The sequence below is a fragment of the Manacus candei genome, unplaced genomic scaffold (genome assembly GCF_025592945.1).
Source record: "Manacus candei isolate 608988 ecotype Guabito, Panama unplaced genomic scaffold, ASM2559294v1 h1tg000028l, whole genome shotgun sequence".
In the NCBI taxonomy this organism is placed as follows: domain Eukaryota; kingdom Metazoa; phylum Chordata; class Aves; order Passeriformes; family Pipridae; genus Manacus; species Manacus candei.
The window spans coordinates 25718029-25739573 of NW_026138076.1; the positions used below are offsets into that span (position 1 = coordinate 25718029).

The following is a 21545-nucleotide window of genomic DNA, read 5'->3' on the forward strand; positions in this document are numbered from 1 at the left end:
CTTAACAATATTATTTCTTGCCTCTCCTTTAACCGAAAGAGGGTAGTGTTAGTATGTTGACAGTCCTGTGCTAAGAAACAGGAGCAAAATAAAGGCTTTTCTTAGGTCGTGATAGTGCTTAAGAGCTGATCTTGAGTAGATTGTAGGTGAGTGCTGTTTTGTTCTGAATTGTTTATCCTTGGAGCAGGTTCAGTTCAAGGAAAGAACAGATGGATTGTGGTACACAGGAAAGGTTATAACATCCAGTCCCACATCCAAATTTATACCTGGTATCTGTCTAACATAATTCTGGATTCTTCAGGTAAACTAATAATGAGCATCTAATAAAAGTTGGTTGTATTCTTCTCTTACAGAACTTGTGAGATCAAGGAATTGTCTTTATGCTCATTTTACAGATTTGATAAAGGCTGTGTCCCAAACCTGTATGCTGTGAAATGCCTGGTACCAGAGTAAATCTAAAAATGTTTGTGTTAGCAGCTGTTGTGCTTTTGGTTGCAATGGCTTAGCTGTTGGAGCTCTATGCAGAGAATAATATTGCTGTCCTTTTTCAGAAAGATTATCTCTTGTTTATGATGCAGTCACATACACAGTCATTCTGACCTGGCAAAGAGATGCAACTTCCAGACGCTTTACAATATGAAGCTTTGGTCTAAATCCTATGTTCAGGATAAGACTGGATATACGTGACAGGACAAGAAATTAATCACAAGACTTCAAGTTAAGCTACATACTAAATCATACTTTAGGTTTGAACTTCACCTAGACAATTTGAAGTTTTTGTTCAGATCTGCTGCTACAGTGAGGGTCATATTCTTATTCGATTTCTAATAGTGTCCTAGCCTTTTCCCTTTGAGAGAGAGGTTAGACAGATTTGTTTAATAGTAACTTTGATTCCTTTAATTCCTTTAATAAGGCCAACTAACGTTGTGAGCACCATAAAATGCATTTTAATCCCTGAATTTTTTCTGTGGTACTGTTGTTATGTGTGATGTTCAGGACTGGATAGTCTTGTAATGTTAGTTTTTATATTATTTCCATCCATTTTTCCATGCCCGTATCTTAAACTGTTGTCTAAATGTTGTCTATTGGCCTGTCTTCTACGTCTGTAAACAACTTAGGGGATTTCTATAAGGTATTTGTTTTGACAGAGTGACCTGCATGTACAGAAATACAGTATAAACACACCTAACAAAAATTCTGTTTGATCCAACACTAATTGTCATTCTTGGCTGTTCTACAGGCCAGCAGAAGCCCTATGTTTTCTGCTCTGGTTTTCATTCTGAATCATTTTAACTAACAGTAAAAATGCAACTGTTTGGCTCCATCTTGGTTTTAAACATATTTATTCTTATTAAAGTAAATTGAAATTGTTTCCGGGGCAGAAAAACAGAAACCACAGAATGTTTTTTTACTAGAGGAATCACATTAAAATACAGAACTTGTTGATGTATTTGTCAGATCTATCTTGACAGAAATTGTTCATGCTCAGGGAAACAAAAACAAAAAAGGTGATCTCAAACCTAAAACATTGGTAATAATTGAGAATGTACTTCTATGACAGAAAAAGTGTTTACTGTCAATTAGTATTTATTGTAGAAGAGCTTGAAGAACACCACTTCCCAAAAAATGGTCTCTGTCAGGAAAGTTATTTTGCATAACTACTATATTTGGAAAGCAGAAGTGTCTGCTGTCTTGGGTTATGTCTCCCCTGTCAGATAAATAAATATCTGTTATATCAAAGGCTGATTATTTGCTAGCTGACCTGTTAGGGGAAACATACGGTTCTGTGAAGGTGATGCCAGATATACAATAGATGTACCGTTGACAAATGGCTACTTCATTATAAGATCATCTTCATTGTCTCCATCAGCATTGTGTAGCAAAACAGTTAGAGAGGGTCAGTGGCCCTCCTGTGAGGCTTTCACACCATCATTCTGCAGTGAAATCACATCTCTGGCACCTTCTGAGTACTGATGTTGGCAGCACTGCACCGGGAGTGGCTTGGAAACATCAGTTTGTGTCAGGCATGCAGGTGGAGGTGGGGGTCTGAGTAGGACTGTCAAGATAGATGTAGATTAAATTAAAATAAGAGTGATGAACTTGCTGTAAAGTGAATGGAAGCTCCATTTAAGGAGCATTTCAACATTTTGAAGTTGCAGCTATGATGCTACATTTCAGAGTTACATCAAAGTGACACGTTTGCTTGTTCTAAAAGGTATGTACCATTAATGAAGTTGAATTTTAATTTCTTGCATTAGGTCATTTCTCCTGTTTTCTATTCTGAGAGTAAAATTTTACTATATGTGTAAATATTGCCTACAGAAGACAAACAAACTGAGAAAGCTGAGTGTAATTATAAATTGTATAAAATTCCAATATATAATTTTAGTAAAAGAAAGGAGTACTGTTTATGCTGCACTGGATGTTCTGTCCAAAAAATTTAAATTATAAAATAATTACTACCTATTAGCAAGTAAAAACAATGTAAAGTATAATTGGAATTACCATTTATATAAAACAATTTATTGAGATTTCATAAAGGTTGTTATGTCATATTACAGCATTTATAGCTTTATGATATCAGCTATCTTTCTAGTCTTTGGTACATTGTAACTGTAATTTAGGTTTACTAACTTTAAAGATTATTGGGAAAAACACTCTTAATCTTGAGATTCTAATGACTTTATTCCAAAACATTCATCTTCCAAGTTGTAATATTACTGCTTCAGTTACTTTTTCTTCACGTTTTTGTTTGCTGTGAGAATGATAAGGAAGTGATGGCAACTTTAATTGTGTTACCACTGTGCAAAGATTCACCATATCTTAGTATCATTCTAGCTCAGGCAAATGTCAATTGAATCCAGAGTACCATAAATTGATGGGTTACTTGCTATATATGTATTGCTTGGTGTACATGTTTTGAGGTGTGAATATAGAAATAGATTCTAGACCAATGCATTTTTATCTGGGATCCAACAGGTTTTAATCCCAGTAGCAGTGAGACACTGAAGTAATTTCTTCAGCTGGAAATAAAATAGAAGATTGTTTTTGGGGTTTTTTTTCTGTCAGGTGCTAGTTCTACCATGTGATTCTACCACTGATTTTGTTTTTCACCTTAGCAAAACCCTACACCTTCAAACCAGGAAATATGACTGTTGCAAATACATCATCATGTAGAAGAACAGGAAGAAAAATTTTGGAATGTTTATTTTTTTGACCATCTGAATTACAGTGTCACATCACTGTTTTGAAGCTTGCTGAGCAGCATATTTTGCTAAGAGCAGCTATTAAATTATAGACCAGAATCTGTTGCTTTGTTATCATAACCTAATAGATGGATCAGCATGTTACTATTTTTAATGTGGGTAACAGATGGAAGAGGAAGAGAAATATTTTAATGTTTTGAAACCTCCAGAATGGGAAACAACTTCTTTACTAACTCTATTGGAAATGATTAGCAAGATGAAAATATGGTAAAGTTAATAGTAGCAGCCCACTAGACCTACATTTTGTATTATTTTTGCAGGACTCACAGTTAAAAAGCAGCACAAATCATTCTAGTGATTGCATTTCTTGAAGTTAGAGAGAGAAAAAACTTGAAGCAAAAAATAGGAAGGCCATGATGGTTACTTCCACTTGCTGCTCTTTCAGACACACTTTTAGCTGAAACCAAAAATGCATATATATTAGTATTAAGAGGACAAAAAAAGAAAATATTATTATTGATATGTCATGTATCACAACCATATGTATTTTAGAAAACTGCTGTTTAGTGTGTAATGTTGCAAGGATTATTTTCTAAAATCTTGGTTTTTTCCAGCATAACTCTTTAATTTCTCATAAATTTCCCTGATCATTTCGAAAAGGTAAATGACTACCATTGATCTGACACTACAGATGGAAAAAATTATAGTATATATACACCTTACATTACAGTACTGAGAGTACCATTTTGACACTAAGTGGTATGAGGATTTTTAAATATATATATATATATATATATATATATATATATATATATATATAAACACATATTCTTGTCCTTCCCATCCCCTAAATCAGCAGTGTGTTCAAATTTTTCTTCATCTTTCTTACATGATCCAGGTGAATTGCTCTAGTGCAGTACTGTGGACATAATGTTTGTAGTGAAGTCTGTATATAAAAGCCTAAAGGAATTTACGGTGCTGCAAAAGCATCTTCCTACTTAGTCTTCCCTTTCTGCCTGTTTTTATTCTTTTGAAAGTACAAATCAATGCATAATTTTGAAATGGATTGTAAAGTGAGCAAAAAGAAAAGCCTCACTTCGCTTGAATTTTCTATGACTAAGTACTCCTGATTCAGTGAGTTTGTCAGTGAGATTTGTGCTGTGGGAAAGTACATAGACTTTTTCAGTACTCAATTTCAGCATTTAAGTACTTTTGAGTTAATTTGGAACATTATTTTAGTTATGCTAGATGTTGTTATTACTCTGTTCATTATTGTTTAACCAGACATGTAATTCTTAACACTGTACGAAACACAACTGGAGCACTTTTTTTGTCTCTGGATGAGGACAAGAATATTTACTGTCTTTGTACTATGGTATGTTCATGTTTTACGTTGAAGGACAAGAAGACAAAGATTGTAGCTAAGTTTCTGAGGAAAGGCAGAATGTGAAATGTGTCAGATTTCTAGAGGGTTACAGTAATTGTCTGTAGTGGGGCCACATTTTCAAATCACTCTTTGTTCTATTTCTTAAGTCCCGTCTGTCACTCAATGAACATTTTCAAAGGACGGGTGTAGTGGCATGCTAGCTGCAATGCTACAAATATAAGAAGTAGAAAAACTGTGTAGAAGAAGTTTGTTTACAATTATTGCTAAAGAATAATAAGGTACTTTCTGACTCTTGTCATTTGTCTTATTAGATAAACTGTACTTTGGAACAAGCTAGCCATTTATAAACTTTCCCAGCTATGTAACTCCATAAAATATAGCACTTTGTCAAAGCAGATCCATTAACCCTCTGACTGGTGCTCTTTTGGCTCTGATTGCAGCACCACACAGAAGCACCTAGCCCATCCTTGCTCCCCCCATCAGCTTTACCATTAGATGTGTTAAACAATGCTGTTGCTGGATTTAGTACTGTGGAAGACCTTATCCGGTATCTTGAACCAGATCGGTGGCAACTGGATTTGGAGGATTTGTACAGGCCAACGTGGCAACTTCTTGGAAAGGCGTACATTCATGGGAGGAAATCAAGAGGTAAATTACTCTTCTGTCTGACCTTGCAGCTTTCTACATGTGTAATTTCTTTATAAAAAAACAGTAATTAAGAGCATTCTTCACCTTAAGTTTTAGTTCCAAGAAAGGAATATGTTAGAAACACAGCAGTTATCATTGTTGTTAGCTGTTCTCACCATTGTATTATTTGAAAAATGACAATGACTAAACTCAAAACTTAAAGGAATTTAGCAGGATAAAACAGCAAGTGGGGATAAAAAAAAGGAAGTAAACAAGGTAGTTTCCTATAGGGAACCTGGGAGATCTTTTTTTCCACAAAGTAGCAGGGCATCTTGATGGGGTAACATAATCGAACTTCATGGGTTTATTTTATTATGGAGGGCAAAACTTTATTTTTTGTTTGACATTGGTAACTTCTTACTGTATTGTGTGAACGAGTGGTTTATTTCCTTAGAATTTTTCCAGCCTCTACACGAAATAAATTGAGAGCAATTACCTAAATCTCTCTCTGATGATATCTTATGAAATCCTTGTGTCCATGTCTGGTTTGTCATGCAGTTGTCAACTTCATCAGTTGTAAAGTAGGTTATGTTTTCAAAACTTGTAGAGCTATTGTTAAGCAAAACATTTTCTTCCATCTGCCTTTGACACTCATGAATTTCCTACCATATATCATTGAGATGCTACCCACTATTTCATGTTTATGGATTCTGTGTGGATGGATAGCATGCAGGCAATACCACTTTCCTTGCCCACCATATGGCATGAAAACATATGAGCAAAACTGAATAGACTTCTCTGTTGACAGATGTAGACTAGATTATCATCTGATCAGCAAGAAAAGAGAGGAAGTAAAACCTTTCATAACTCAAATTTAAGATTTTGACAGCTAATTCTTGGATCAGAGCCTAGAGATCAACCTTTGTACTCTACCTGCGTTGCTACAGCTGTGCACACAGCAGCTAAATCAAGAACCAGAGAGGAGGAAATATCTTTAAAAGCTCTCAGCAATGGACCATACCTCTCAGATAGTCATTTAACACTTCCTTAATTAAAGAGATTTGGTATTTGCCAAATGTATGTCATAAACATACAATAAGTGGGAGAAAAACAAAACGTAGTTTGTGAAAACTTACATAAACTAAAATGCAGGTGTTGGATAACATCTGTATAGACAAAAGCAACTCCTTGCAAGACATATCTCAGAAAGAAACTATCAGAGTAAATCTTTTAAAGACTTCTAATTAGATGCTAAAATAGATTTTTCCACTGAATAAACATAGCATGGTATTGCCACATTTATCTTAAAGAGACCACCCTCAGACTGCATTATGGAGTCTGTAATGTAATAGCCTGAGGTGAAAAATTTGTCCAGTTGAGATGACATAGTATTAACTGTTAGGTCTATTCAAGAGAGAGAAAAAGCAAACCTTTTTTTTTTTTTCCCCTCCCCCATGTTATTCCCTCAAGTAGCATATTTGCTGTATTTCAAAAGCTTTTTAAGAAATGTTTGGGAGAAGTGCATGCCCTAAAATTTTTGGGTTTTCTCAAACTCTTTGATTCTATGATTAGATCAGTTTCATTTTTGCAGTGTTTCAATGTAAAAGCTAAATTACTGTCCTGCTTTCATGAACATGTAATTAAAAGTGTATGTTACTTTAGTAGAGAAGTGCCCTCTACTCCTACTTAATAACTTGTATGAAAAAGGCTATATTTAGACAACCTAAATTCCACAGAACTGTCTCTGATGTTTTCTCTGGATAAAATGCGTCCAGAAACTTCTAGCCAGGAACGAAGACACACCAATTCAGAGGCTTTGATGTCTAAACATAGTCCTAAATTCTTTTATAATATTAAGCATACTTAAAAATAAAATATATTTTGCTGTGCAAAAAAATTATCCCATTGCTTCCCACTGAAATCTGTAATCATTAGATCATATTCTGAAGCCTGCTTAAAAAGGAAAAATAGTCACAGTCAAACCACAGTCCTTAGCAAATGCTTTTTTCATACAGTTATGTGATTTTTTTTTTTTTTTTTTACTTCTTGTTTGGGATTTTGTAACAACTACTGTTGTAGAAGCCAGTAAAAAACTTAACACTCCCAGGAACATCTCTGAAGTGCTTAGGAATGAAAACCATCCTGCTGCTATCTGTGCTCACACACAAGTGCCCCAACCAGAATTTAGTTTGTTTCCTTGACTTTGAGAACAGCATCCAGCTGGAAAAATGTTTTGGGAAAGAAGTTTCCCGAGGGACTCAATACATGTCCCAGAAGATGCCAGACCATTGCATTGCCAATTGCAGAACACAGTTAATTTCAGGCTGATGTGAACATGGATTAGTTCAGTTGTATGTGCCAGTGAAGGCACACTTTCGACGTACACTTTACTGTAGACCTACCTATATCTACATTTTTTTCCTCCCTTTTTTTCCTTCTCACTTTATTTTTATTTTAGTGTTTCTCATTTATATGCTACTGCAGAGCCTTCTATTCCTCCTGAGCTAGTGCTAGACAAAGGAACTCTGACTGTTGTGTCAGACATGATACATGAGTGGAAGCCAAGTTGAAGGAGTGTTTAAATGTTCACATTATAACAGGTACTGTAACTCAGTGCACTTGGGAAATCCACATAACCTTTTATTGTGGTTAAGTAAACACTTTTAAGGGAATATATACATTCTCTCATCTAGCTTCATGCCCACAGTGTGTTAAAATAAATTTTGAACAGACAGCTACTCTTTGAAAAAATAACAGCTTCATTCACACACTTCAAAGAAGTGATTATATAAGCACTAGATAAATTTGCCACAGACCTTTTAATGAAATTGAATTACATAAGGTAGGGCAAGGGTTCATTGTGAAGTATCATAGCAATATACCTTAATACATTTTAAAGCATGAAAATCAAATATGACATTTGTTCATCTCTTCTGAAGCCTGTTGTAACAGTATGGCACACTGAAATATATCTGCTAAGAGCTGACTTTGTGCTTTCCACAGAACCCTTTTAAAATTCATGTCTGCATGTGTGAGAGGTTCAGTTCAAATTCATTTCAATTTTGTGACAGAATGTGTAACACACCGCTTATTTTAGTGCATTGCCCTTTTCTCTATGTTATAACTACAGCTAGCACTGGGAAATTGGTGCATTCCACTGGGGGCTGCCAGAAGGCAGGCATCTCTTTCCCACTGGTTGGTGGGCTTGCTGGAAGAGCTGTCAGTGCTCAGCTTCCACTTTCAATGTCTCATGGTGAAGGGCTGAGCAGCACATAGGCTTAGCTTCTTCAAATTCACAGTTCCAAGCATATTAGTCTCTGCAGAAACAATCTACCAGTAGAAAGTATTAGCAGAACTAGCATTTCTCACATTGTGCTTTAGGCATTTTATCCTCATTCAGACGGTTCAGTTATTATATGTTTAAAAATGTAACATAAGAAAGAAGTACTCCATTCCTGTGTATAGTCCTTGATTAATGGAGGTAGACATGTCCACCCTCTAAATGACTCAGCCCAGAGCTATTAGCTGATCAGAAGAGCTTAAATAATTTCTGATTTCTCACAGTGAATCTCTCCCCCGGAAGTTTTGTCTCTCTTTTCCTTTGCTCCCTTCTCCAAGGAATGCTCTTGCAGTGTGGGAGGCAGGCTGGTGTCCTATCAGTAACTGTATTGGAGTTAGTACACACTCCCCACTCTTAAAAATCAGCTTGTTTATTTAGGAGCCTGTGTTAACCTGATAGTGATGGAATGAAGTGCCCCAGCTTGGCATTCACTGTAAGTGCAAGGAGAGAAAAGGCTTTAGCATGTTTAACTGACCTTTCGAAATTAATCCTTACTTATGGATGCCAGTATATGGATATGGTCTGCAGAAGAACTGTTTGAAGAAGCGTGGACTAAAATTCCTTCCCAAAGATCTACTCCTGGGATAGTACCAATGAGCATTTCTACTAGCAGCTTCTAAATTCTCTTTGTTTCTTATGTGTTTAAATAAAATTAAGAAGTGTTATCTTGCCTTGATAGGCTGAAGTTCTCCTTGATGACCTCTAGAGACTCTTTATATAATAAGTAGAGAGAAAAGAAAGGTATTTCTCTAGAAGGTGATTAAGATCAAAAACTTGTTTTAGCTTTATTGCTTATCTTTTTATTTATGAATGGATAACAGCAAATAGAAAGTATTTTTAAAAGTAATATCAATGCACTGCGATATTTTTTCCCTGATTTCTTTTTGATTTAGCTCAAAACCAGTTGATTAAAGATCTTTTCCACTTTGTTTGAGGCTTCTGTTTCAGCCATCTGAGTAGCCACATCATCATTGGGTTTTCTTTTTCTATTTTTCTTTTTTTTTTTTACCAGAGAAAGTATCCCTGTGAATTAGACATTACTTCTGTTCTTTAATGATAGGTTTGGAGAAAAACAGTTCAGATAAAATATCCCAGATCATGGTTATTATAATCTGACTTTTCTAAATTAAATCAATTTACATTGCTTTTCACTTTTTTTTTTCAGTGTTTCTCTTTTTTTTTTTTCTTTCAATTTTAACTGCTTCTTTCAAGGCCTATTATTTCTTGACTGTGCAGCTAAGGTGAACCTAAAGGAGCTTGTCCTGTTTCAGAGCTTTTCATGAGCTTGCTGTTCAACCACTGGCATGGTAAAACTTTACTGTGATACAGTGGAACCAGTTTATAGGGAAACAGGTGCCAAAAATTAATATCTTTAACTTGCCCTTCAACTTAGGTGCTTACAAGGAGGAACTTTTTTTTAAGACACATCAAAAGAAAATAAAACTTACAGAAACAACAGAAATTCACATATATGCTGCTATGAAGGAGGAGGGGAAAATGGAGCCTACTAATAGTTACATAGGTACACAGTCTTGTGCACTTATTTATTCTGTGCAGAATTCACTGATGATGACAAGTTCTTGAAGTTCTTAGTCCAAAAATTCTGCTTAGATATAAATGGTTTGATTCTTTCTTATACTTACATCACCCTTGCAAAGAAGCAATAATTGAAAATTTAGCAAGTTTGAATGCTTTATGCAAATGAATTACAACATCTTTGAAATTTTGCAGGATTCTGAATTGCTGTGTATTTGTCCAATCCAAAATGATTATAGAATAGCAACACTAGAGCTCAGAGTATTAGTATGAACAAAAAGAATTCCATTAAGGTTGATTTTATAAAACATATACTGGAACATAGCAGCCAAAGCTTGCTTTGTTTAATTTGAGCCAACTTTGCCAGAGTTATAAAATAATTGGTGACTATTACTATGCAGCGATCATTCCATTTACGTTTCATGGTATTCATATAACTGCAGTATTATACTTTTGTGCTGAACGTGTGCCACCTGCACAGAAGTGAACCTTCCTCAGGGGTTCTTCACTGCTGAAGTTGGTTTACTACCAATGAACTTGGAGTGTGAATCAGAAAAGCATCAGTTTCTTTGTCTTTTTGCAGTGGTTGATCTCAACCTCCTAAAGGAGGAGGTGCGACTATATAGTTGTACTCCTCGCAACTTCTCAGTGTCACTGAGGGAGGAGCTGAAGCGAACTGACACCATCTTCTGGCCATTGTGTCTCCTGGTTAAACGTTGTGGCGGAAACTGTGCCTGTTGTCAACAGAACTGCAATGAGTGCCAATGTGTGCCAACAAAAGTCACCAAAAAATACCATGAGGTACACACCTTTTTTACACTTGCATGTTTGGAAATACTGAAAGCCAATTAAGGAGTTTGTTTTTACTAAAGGAATACACCAATATTAATTCTATAATATTTTATGTATTACCCCTGTAAATACATTTTTTAGCATTTTAATTAGGTATTAAATTGAAAAAAGTAGTATCTGCTTGTTAAAATACTATTCTGTGCAACTATTAATTTGTTTCTGAGGTATTTGTTTACTAGTGCAGTTCAAACACATCACAACCATACCTTTTGTTCTACTTTCTCTAGTGATAGATGACAGCTTTATGGAGAAATGGATATTTGTCCATTTCCATTGCTATAAATCTATAACTACAATTACTTATTATAGAATTATCTAATTGGGTAATTCTACTATTAGCTCTTAAATAAAATTAGGTAGAAATCTGAAACTGCAAGACTCTTCTTTGGTATAGCACCATAATTTAATCATGTTCAACAAGATTTAATCAATTTTGTAAAGGGCTTGAGGTAAAAGAAAAAATAGTAATAAGGAGGTGGAATTAATGAAGAATTTTTGTTTAATATGCTTCCTGTCATCCAATGTGTTTCGAGTGCTATCTAGCTCATAGTCTGGGTGTATGATGAAACACCTACTCTTTTCTTGATGCTTGACTTCTTCCCCTTCAGGTTCTTCAGCTGAAACCAAGGATTGGTGTCCGGGGATTGCATAAATCATTGACAGATGTACCCTTGGAACACCACGAGGAGTGTGACTGTGTTTGCAAAGGGAATACTGAAGGATAAACATGATTTAATTGTGCTGTTTTCTTTCAAAGCACATTCAATCAATGGCTGATTCTATTATGGGGCTTGTGCATTATCTCCTTCTGTAATCTCAGTTGTTTGCTTTGGGGATCTTCCATCTTCAAGATTTACAGTGATCTCTAAAAACAGGAGAAGCCAAACTGGGATTATATGTTGTGTGACAGCTCTGTTTGGAGGCCCAGTGAAAGGATGGGAGAAAGGCATCAATGAGGGATTTAAAATATATGTATTGTTGTTATCCCCACAATTTTCTTGCCAATACATGGATTTATAATTTAGGAGTAGAAATAGAGTTAGAAGGCTGACATCATGGAGACTTGATTCTGCTGGCCATCTCATTTCTACAGCTCCAGTGCACCTCGCCTCTGGTTGAAAACACCCGACATCTTTCTTTCTGTGTTCAGCTGTGCCTACGTACTCTAAATCAAAGCGTTCTCTGTTGTATGAACTTGGGCTAAAACAGACCGTCTTGCTCCGAATTATACTTAATTTCTCTAATGCTGGTAGGAAGGACTGGATTTTTTGCATACGCTCTAGTAAAGCTCCTGCCTTTTAGAAGGAAGACTGGACAATAACATGATCTAAGGAAGAAAACATTGAAAAGAACATCGCCTTTATTCTTAGTACTATGGCTGATGATTTTTGGTTGGTTTGTTTGTTATTTTTTTATTGTGTACATTTTTATATTCTCCTTTTGACAGTATAACTATTTGCTTTTCTAAACTTGTTAAATATATCTATTTTTACCAAAGGTATTTAATATTCTTTTTTTTTTATTACAACCTAGATCAACTATTTTTTAGCTTTGTGAGACTTTAAAGCCAGATGTGTACGGCTGAAGGAACAGAGATGTGGTTATAGTGGGAAAGAAACGTGATCTCATTTCAGTTTGTTTCTACATAGTGAAAAAATACAGTTTTTTACCTGGATATACCATAATAATAGAGATGTGTGGATGAAGCTCTAAGCTTGCTCACTCCATGAGACTAAAAATATGAGGGACAGACATTACTATAAGCGGTTTCAGAAGCTGACTTTAAAATTCCCTCTCTCTGGCCTTTGTTCAGGTAGAAAAGAAATGAGCATAGATAGATGCATTCTGGCTTGTTTAACTCTTTAATTTCTTAAAGTAGAAAAAAAGAAACCGGTAAGAAAAGAAACCAATGGCTTGTAGCCTTCACGGTGCATTATGGTCATGGAAGGCAGCCTTGTTAATGTTGAAGTGTATGGTTTTCCATTGACAGTTATAGCTGTTTGAGTACTGTTCACTCACAGGAACGTAACACTCTGCAGTACAGTTTGATGAACTATGGTATTGTTCTTCTGTATGTATATTCTTTAACCAATACACTTATCCCACCCTATGCAAATTGAAAAGGCAACAGTAAAGTATTTTGCTTGTAAAATGCTTTAACATTATACCTAGTTTATTTTTTTGACTATTGGATTTTCAGATTGTAATAAATCACAAAATAAAGTAATAATGCTAATTTTGGGAGAATAAATGTTTCAGTGTGGCTACATGTTTGTATCTGTTCAATGTACAACTTAATGGGAAAAGTTAAGATGGTGATTTTCTCCTTATTGTTTTGAAAGTCAGCTCTGAAAACAAAAGTCTTCTGTTACCAAGACTTCCACTTGTTTTAATAATTCTGCATTAGTGTAAATCCACAAGAAGAAAAAGAGGAGGAATGAATGTGATGCTATTTGTATAAACATTCAAAATATTCAAAATTGTGGGGATGTGAAGCCATCAAATTGAAATAACATCTTCTGCTATTGTTTCCATTGTGAAAATGGATTCTGATGTAAATTTGGTTTTATGCAATTTGGTATGACTTTTTGATACCAGTTCTGGAAAATTCTCTTCTGATTCTGTCCCCACACTCAAACTCTTACTCAATAAGAAAAGTATCTGGTGTAAATGTGACGTATAATTATCCAGTCTGAATATTAACCCTGTATCAGAATGCAGAATTATGGTCACACGAGAAACCTGCTATACTTGAATTTTGAGTATTTGAGTGTTTTGCAGGGATGTTGGGGATTTTATTTTTTTTTGCATTAATATTATCCCTTTTTTGTGATTTAAAGAGCTCTTGAACAGCAAGTTGAGATAGAAACAGAAATCATAGCCTCTGGCATCATAATTTAGCAGAAGAGTCAAAAAATGCAATTCCATTACAGAAATTTCTGCTGTAAAAAATGCAGGAGGTCTCATCCTTTCTGTAGACTTGATAGAGGAAAAGACAGGGGTAGCTGTTTGATGGGGAGTTTCAGGAGCCATATGGGGTATGGAGGGTAATGATCTCCAAATGTCGCAAGTATTTCTTGTATTGCCCCCCTTTGGCTCGCTTTCTTCCTTGCCAATTTCTTTCACCAATTTACTTCCCAATTGCTTGCTATGGACCTATGTGTGAGCTCGTTATCCTTTTACTCTTTATATCCCCCTTCACAGTGCTGTCTTCCTCATCTGAATCCAAAATCACATCCCTTCTGCTTGCCATTCTCTTACCAAGCATCGTTAAGCTCTATGCCTAATCTTTATGTCAGGTCTTTCAGAGGAGAGTTAACTTTTTGTGGCCTTGAGATGAGCCGAGGCTTGTTATACCTACAGTTACAGCATTCTGGAAATGCTCCTCCAAGAGTTTTGTTTTGTTTCATTGTTATTTATGTTCTGTTTTTTCTAAGCAAAAGATGTGGTAAAAAACTAACTGAAGATATTAACTGTGAATTGCTAACAAGCAACTAATAGTGCCTTTCACAGTTAAAGGTCATGGTAGCTGAATGCCAAGGGTGGGAAAAGACTGACAACAGTGGGTAGTAAGCCTGTGATTTTCTAATGTGGAACAGAAGTTGCAAGTGTTGATCTTACATCTTTGTGGAGATTTTTAAAAATTTGTTACTGTCTATTTTAAGCCATGAGTTTCTGAATTGCATTAGTGTTAGCATCAGTGTTTGGGAATAAAGGGAGAAATCGCTATTTCCAATGGGTCTAAACAGTGGAAATAACTGAGTAGAATAAAGTAGCTCCTGTAAACAGACAAAATCCTAATAGCATAGGCTGCATTTTGTAGGTTTTATCCTATGCCCAATAAATGTCTTCAGTTGAAAGTAATTATTACCCCCAGAGGAGTAGATGGGGGAAGCTGACAACTGATTTTGAACCTTGTTTTAATGGATTCTGTAGATATTCACATTTCTGGAACTGTCTTTTCAGCTGTGGCCAACATGAGAATCATGTGGAGAAGCACCAAAACTTTACTCACCAAGGGCATTAACTGCAGGTCTCTTGGCTCTTAAACTCATTTAAGTTTCCTTGCTCTTTGTCTGCCTAGTTGCACAGGCTCACAGCTCCTTTTCAGTAGAAGAGGAGAAAAAAAAGTGTGGAGGGAACAGACAGACAGAAGCATAAAGCTTTGTGACTTAGTAGCTAGTGTATCAGCTAATGCAAGCTGTTACCTGATTTCCTTTCTAACAAAGGACTGTGTTGAAACTCAAAAATTTGCAATTCAGATGCTAGTTGCTTAAATAGTCTCATTTTGATTACACCAAACTCTGGAAATAAAAATTGTAAACATTTACTTTCTATTTGACTTTTGAAGATACAGTAATAGTGCTACTGTTCAAAACTCTCTCACAAAACCTCATGCAAAAATGCTAAAGAATCGTGGTTGCAAGACTCATTCAAACCAAGTAATGAAGCTAAGTAGACCAACTTAAATTTCTTTTATTTTGCCTAATGAAGTAAAGACGGAAGTGCCAGTTTGACTCAAGCTCACACTGCCTCCTTCAGATTTTGCTACACTGAAGACAGATCCGAACCAACTTGGGTCTGGTGTCAGTCCTGTTCAGAGTGATTGATAAGGCACATCTTGGTAAACTTACTTTTCTTTCACTGTACAGAATCCCAGTACATTAATAAGGTTGGCAAGAAAACTTGTTCATTTGTCTTACTTTGTCCTGTTTCACTTATATCTGTGGGGTGGGCCTTGGGATCTCAGACAGCATCTACATGAAACTCATTTAAGAGAGAAGGCCAGTGAAGGCCACAATGTTTAGAATTCTCTTTTGAAAAACAGCATCACAGAGTGATCAAAACAATTAGCAACTTTGAGAATCAAAAGATAGTAAAATTAAATTCACTACTTTGTTCAAAAGACTTCATTTAGAGGCTGACAACTATTTAAGCTTTGATTTCACTCTTTTCGAGATTTTCCACAATTTTGGAAGATGGGCTGTTTTTCACCCTCACCAGTAGTTTTTTATTACTGCATCCTTTTGTGACAAATTGAGTGATTTCTCTCAAAAACAGTAAACGTGTGACTCTCTGTTTCCTCAGGTGTTGAAAGGCTGTACCCTCTGGTTCTTTCAGCCTTCAGGATGACATCTCTTTTATTGTGACTAATACACTTTTCAGTGAAGTAGTACCTGTGTACCATGTAGCATCTTTATGCTTGCACAGCTAAGCAGACTTTTGGTATACTTGCAGAGAGAAGGTGCCAGGCAGGAATTGGCTTTTTGGGGGCCTTCACATAATTATAAAGTCATAGCAGACTAGCTGAAGAGTGTATGGAATTCAAATTAACTAAGTTCCAGCACTGTTCTCCAGAAAGGATATGCCCCACATGCAAAGCCTCAAAACAAGTCTGTTCACCTGTGACCTGCTTAGTTAGTTTTCATGTCTCGTGCTGAAGTGTTGTAAGACCAAGCATATCTGATTTACAAGAAAGCTTTTTCATCCAGAGGCTTAAGTAACTAGAGCTCTGATTCATTCAGTAAACCATAACATCAATCTTATTTTTTGTTACATTTTGTAGTTAAATCTCAGAGCTTAAGCACAAATTTCTGATATAGTCAGAAACAGTTGCCTCTTGGTTGGGGAGGTACAGTGAGAGGGCATCTTTTCTTGACGATTTTATGGCATCTGGCTCTTTGAGAAGCAATCTGTATGCGTTGCTCAGAGATATGATCTGCATGTGGTCCTTGATGACAGAATCATGGAATACTATGAGTTAGAAGGGACCCACAAGGATCATCAAGTCCAACTCTTAAGTGAATGGCCCATACGGGGATCAAACCCGCAGGTTTGGTGTTATTAGCACCATGCTCTAACCAACTGCGCTAATTCTGGACAAGCTGGCTTTCAATTACAAAACTAGTTCTCAAGTATGAAGAATTAGGAGTCTGTGAATAAAAAGACAAGTGAAAGGCCTGTGTTGCTTTAGACCAGGTGCTCATCTAGTTCAGTGTTCTTGTCTCTATTCACGGCGATGGTCGATGAAAGCATAAAAGTATGCTATGCTTTCCAAATTCCATAAATCAGCAGTTTGGGACTCCTTTAGCCAGAGTTTGAATTACAGCCCATAACATCCTCATCAGCAGCTGTAAAACACAGCCCATTTTAATAAATGAATATGTTTTCTGTATGATGTGATTAGAGAGTCCTAATCACAGCACAGGCTCTGCCTTAAATGTCTTAAACTTAGTTTCCTTTGCCACACGTGAGCTGAATGTGTTCAAAAGGAATAGATCATCTGTTTCACTACCAAAAAGGCAGGGGTATCATGAAGTGCAGCTGATCTACACAGGAAAAGCAATGGACTTCTTGCATGCATTATGAAGTGTTTAATAAAAGTTTAATAGTGTCATACAGACTAGTTGCTTGCAGGAATGATAGAAAAAAAGTTACTAATTGTTCTTTTACAAAGCATTGTTAGTATATGTTTCCTGTACATTTCATTAGAGCCAAGGCATTGGGCATTGGTCAGATTGAACACTCTTTTCTCATACATTTGTCATGTTCCCTTTTTTTTCATCAGTTTCAAATAATTAAAATATTGGCGGTTTTTTGAAGCTGAAGTTTTGACTATTGGTGATAACAATTCAAGAAGTATTAAAAGCAAACTTTAAAGCATAGCCATATCTAAATAGAGATGATGTGTTAACATCTCAAATAAAAGAAACAAAATTACGGGCTAAACCACAATGGAATCTGTGGCTGTGAGGAATTCCTTTTAGTCACCTTAGCAATTTTACACTTCCAGTAGTTTAGCAGTGTGGCATGTTAATACCAAAGTAATATAGCTTTTTTTTCTAATTGTAAAAATAAGGATTTATTCCATGCAATTCATGAAACGAAAAGAGACAGCAACAGTATAGAAGCTAATGAAGTGTGGGCAGGATGAACTGGCAGTGAGGTGTATTGAAAACTGGAAGAATGGGCAGACCAGAACAAACTCTATTTGGAGACCAGTATGTGTGGCCCAGGGTCAATAGTGGGTCCAATCCTGTTCAATATCTTCATTAATGATCTGGATGTTGGGGCAGAGTGAGAGCACCCTCAACAAATGTGTAGATGACACTAAACTGGGAGGAGTTGACTGATACACCAGGGGATTGCTCTACCAGCCAGAGGGACTTTGTCAGGCTGGAGAAAGGCCCTATAGGAACCTCATGAAGTTCAACAAGGTGAAGTGCAAAGTCCTGCACCTGGAGAGGGACAACCTTAAGCACCACTACATGCTATGTGCCACCCAGCTGGAAAGCAGCTTTGAAGAAAAGGACCTGAGGATTCTGGTGGACACCAAGTTGAATGTGAGCCAGCAATCTGTACTTGTGGCAAAGAAGGCTAATGGTGTCCTAGGCTGCATATAAATTCCAGCAACTTTAAATCTACATCTTAACACTGAGATATTCAAATTATCATAGCAAATAATTAAAAAGCACAGAATCAAATGTTTCCTTATGCTAAAAAGAATATACATAGGCAGCAAATTACCTCATAAGGTTTACGATCTGATAAATGACAAATTCATAGTCACAGAATCATAGAATCAACCAGATTGGAAAAGACATCTGAGATCATCAAGTCCAACCCTTGATCCAACACCACCATGGTTACTAGACCATGTCACTAAGTGCCACATCCAGTCTCATCTTAAAAACCTCCAGGGACAGTGAATCCACCACTTCCCTGGGCAGCCAATTCCAATGTCTGATCACTCTCTCTGTAAAAAACTTTTTCCTAATATCCAACCTAAACCTCCCCTGGCAGAGCTTAAGACCAAAATTCTTCAGTTTGGTTCATATCTGTTTTGTTAATCATTACTTTCATGTTAAAAACTGAAGATAAGGATGGGAAATAATAATATGTTATGCAATAGGAAAAAGTCTATATCTAGGCCAATATCCTGTGTGAAATCACACCTTTATTTTTCAAGTAAGATCAAGTTTCTTGTATAAGTGATAGCCTTTGAACTCTTACCAAATGGCTTATTTAACAATCCTTCTGTGTTTTAGTTTTGCTTTATGTAGTGCTTAAGAACACAGACATTTTCCTCTCATGCTTGCTACAAGTACTTTGCCTTGACAAAAGGTACCTCATAAGAGCAAATAGAGATTTTGAGTTGCTAGTCATTTAGGAAATGACATCAGGTCAATTTTATGGTGCATTGTCCAGGGGCAGTAATGCCAGGAATGGTGCCACAGGGCATGATGATAACCATCAGCTCACAGATAGGCCATTATGTAAATAACCACAGGGTTGGGTTCCAGTACCCTGGGGAGTCAATGGTGGAAAAAATGCACTTCTTCAAAGTTGACTTGTCTTTGCTTCTCTTTGAGAAAATATATAAAGGCAAATGACATCATCCTAGCCTTTTCCTGGAGAAAAAAAATAAATGAAGGGCTAGCTAAACTATGCCAGTACTTATAAATTCTTTTTGCCCAATGGGAGCGTGAAAAAACAAATAGAGTATTAATTTAAGCAATGCTGCAGTTCCTCTTACCCATGCTCCAGGTTGCATTTAAATCAGTAAAGGCAGCATTTTCTCCAGTGTGAAAGCAGTAAACGAGATCCTCTATATAAATAATTTACTCTATAAAGTACCTGAATCACTGCTATACTAACCACATTCAACCATGTCAAACCACTTTAAGTGTTGGGTTAAAATTGTTGCCTTAAATATGACAGCTTAGTTTTCAACTATTTTAAGCAATCTCAATAGATTTTAGAATTTTGGCTGCACTTGCAGTATCTTTGAAGGTCACTCTGAGTGCTGGCTGCAGTGAAAAATTTCTTTGTGACTTGTGGGACAGTTTTAAACAGTGAGGTCATGAAGCAGTTGTATTTAAATGCAAGAGAAGAGGTCAGATACAGATTTATTTTTAAGTTTCAGGAAAATGGTTAGAGAAATCATTCTCAATTGGCAGAACGGGGTCTCCGACTCCTGAACTAGGATTGTTTTGTCTCTTAAAACTTAAATTTCATTCCCTTTCATAGGAAAATGTGAGAAGATTAAAATAAGAATCCTATAATCTAATATTTAGCTTTATTCTCTTCCATATATTCTTTTTGTACACATCATTCTTCATTACAAGCAGTGAATCCAGACTACCTGAGCCTATGCATGTTTTCCCTACCTTCAAGCTGTGCTAATGGGCGCCAAAAATTAGAAATCCTCAGTCTTTTTTGGATCTTCCAGATCAGTGTCAGTGTAGTTAAGCAACATAACTAGAAAGTGGAGAGGTGCAGTTTGTGTCAAAAAAAAAAGCTCAAGATGTATATAGATGAAAAATGGAAGACCCAGAGGAATTCTTTACAGACACAAATCTAAAGTAATCCCTTAGCCCCTCTTGAGAGCAGTAGGGTCTGACTTTACTACTGCCTTTGAAAATTTCCCCTTTGAGCAAAAGAAAAATGAGGGCAGAAACATATCTTTGAAAAGGAAGCCAGGCAAGGGAAGACTGAAGAAACTAAGCACACAGCAAACTGTGGTGTTTACAAAGGAAGCTGGCTGTGTTTGGGAACTGGTGGTGCTTACTGTTTGAGGAGCTCCTAAGGGCTAGGGTGTGCATCTCAATCCAGGTAGATGAGTTGTGTTTTACACTGCTCTGAGTCTGCCTGGCAGTGTAGGAGGCTAAAAGCAAGCATGACAGAGACCTCCCTGTTAATGGACACTTTGACTTTGGCAGGATGAAGGGGTCTCACCTGCACCTATGTAAAAGTCTTCACAAAGGCCACTGAGGCAGGGGCACTCCTGACTGGCTTTGCGAGGGTATGATGTCAGGGACAGAGAAGATTTAGGCAGGATATGGTCTACTGTGAGAGATCTGCCATGCCTTCACACCTGGGTACCAAATATGCTGTCTTGGGTGATGATTTTTTAGATGTGTTGTGAGGTATGGCTTCTCTCTGGCATTTCTGTAGAAGAAAACTCAGTTCCAACAGTTCTGTCTGGCCATCATTAATTTGTCAAGTCATAAAAGAAGATGAAGGTTTTACCAGAATATTTTCCCATCCTTTTCTTCTTTTCACTGAATGTTTTACTCTCATTGCCATTCTGGCATTAGAAAGACTATGTTGTTGGTCTGAGCTGCAGTTATCAGTGGTATGTGCCTCAGCTGTGGTTGTGCCTCGAGCTAGTGCTTTTCATCTTGCATCAGCATTAGCTACAGGTGCATCCATGGTCCATTATAATTCAGTTGATTGCTACTAATTTGTCCTTCAGTAATTTGATCAGTTGTCAAAACCTGATTGTTTTCAAAGGCAGTGTAAAGAGAGTGCAGGAGCAAGAGCAGGGGATGCAGAGGGTGCCTGTCAACCACTGCCCGCTGTTGGCAATTGCAAGCTTGGATGCAGAGGGAGTGAATTCTTGAGATGGTGAAATGAAGTGAGGGGTTGGTGGGGCTAAGATATGGTGGGGGAGAGTTTCAAGAGCTGTTAGGAAGACAACTACTTTTGGAGTTGAATAGCAAAGTTTGTAGCTAGGAGACATGAGCGAGCGAGTTTGGACTGTGTGTGGAAGACTACAGGTGGAAATGCCACCCTATCCATGAAGCAAAAGGTT

General features: G+C 36.7%; 1 protein-coding gene across 1 annotated transcript in view; it reads left to right on the forward strand.

Annotated features, from left to right (window-relative positions):
- The window catches only part of PDGFC (platelet derived growth factor C), a 124602-nt gene extending 111403 nt beyond the window's left edge, over window positions 1-13199 (forward strand). Inside the window, exons 4-6 of the mRNA XM_051790807.1 lie at window positions 5034-5241; window positions 10680-10897; window positions 11557-13199. Coding sequence (XP_051646767.1) covers window positions 5034-5241; window positions 10680-10897; window positions 11557-11673 — 543 coding nt within the window. The 3' untranslated portion in view covers window positions 11674-13199. The remainder of the gene's footprint in view (window positions 1-5033; window positions 5242-10679; window positions 10898-11556) is intronic.
- Window positions 13200-21545: the final 8346 nt, after the last annotated feature.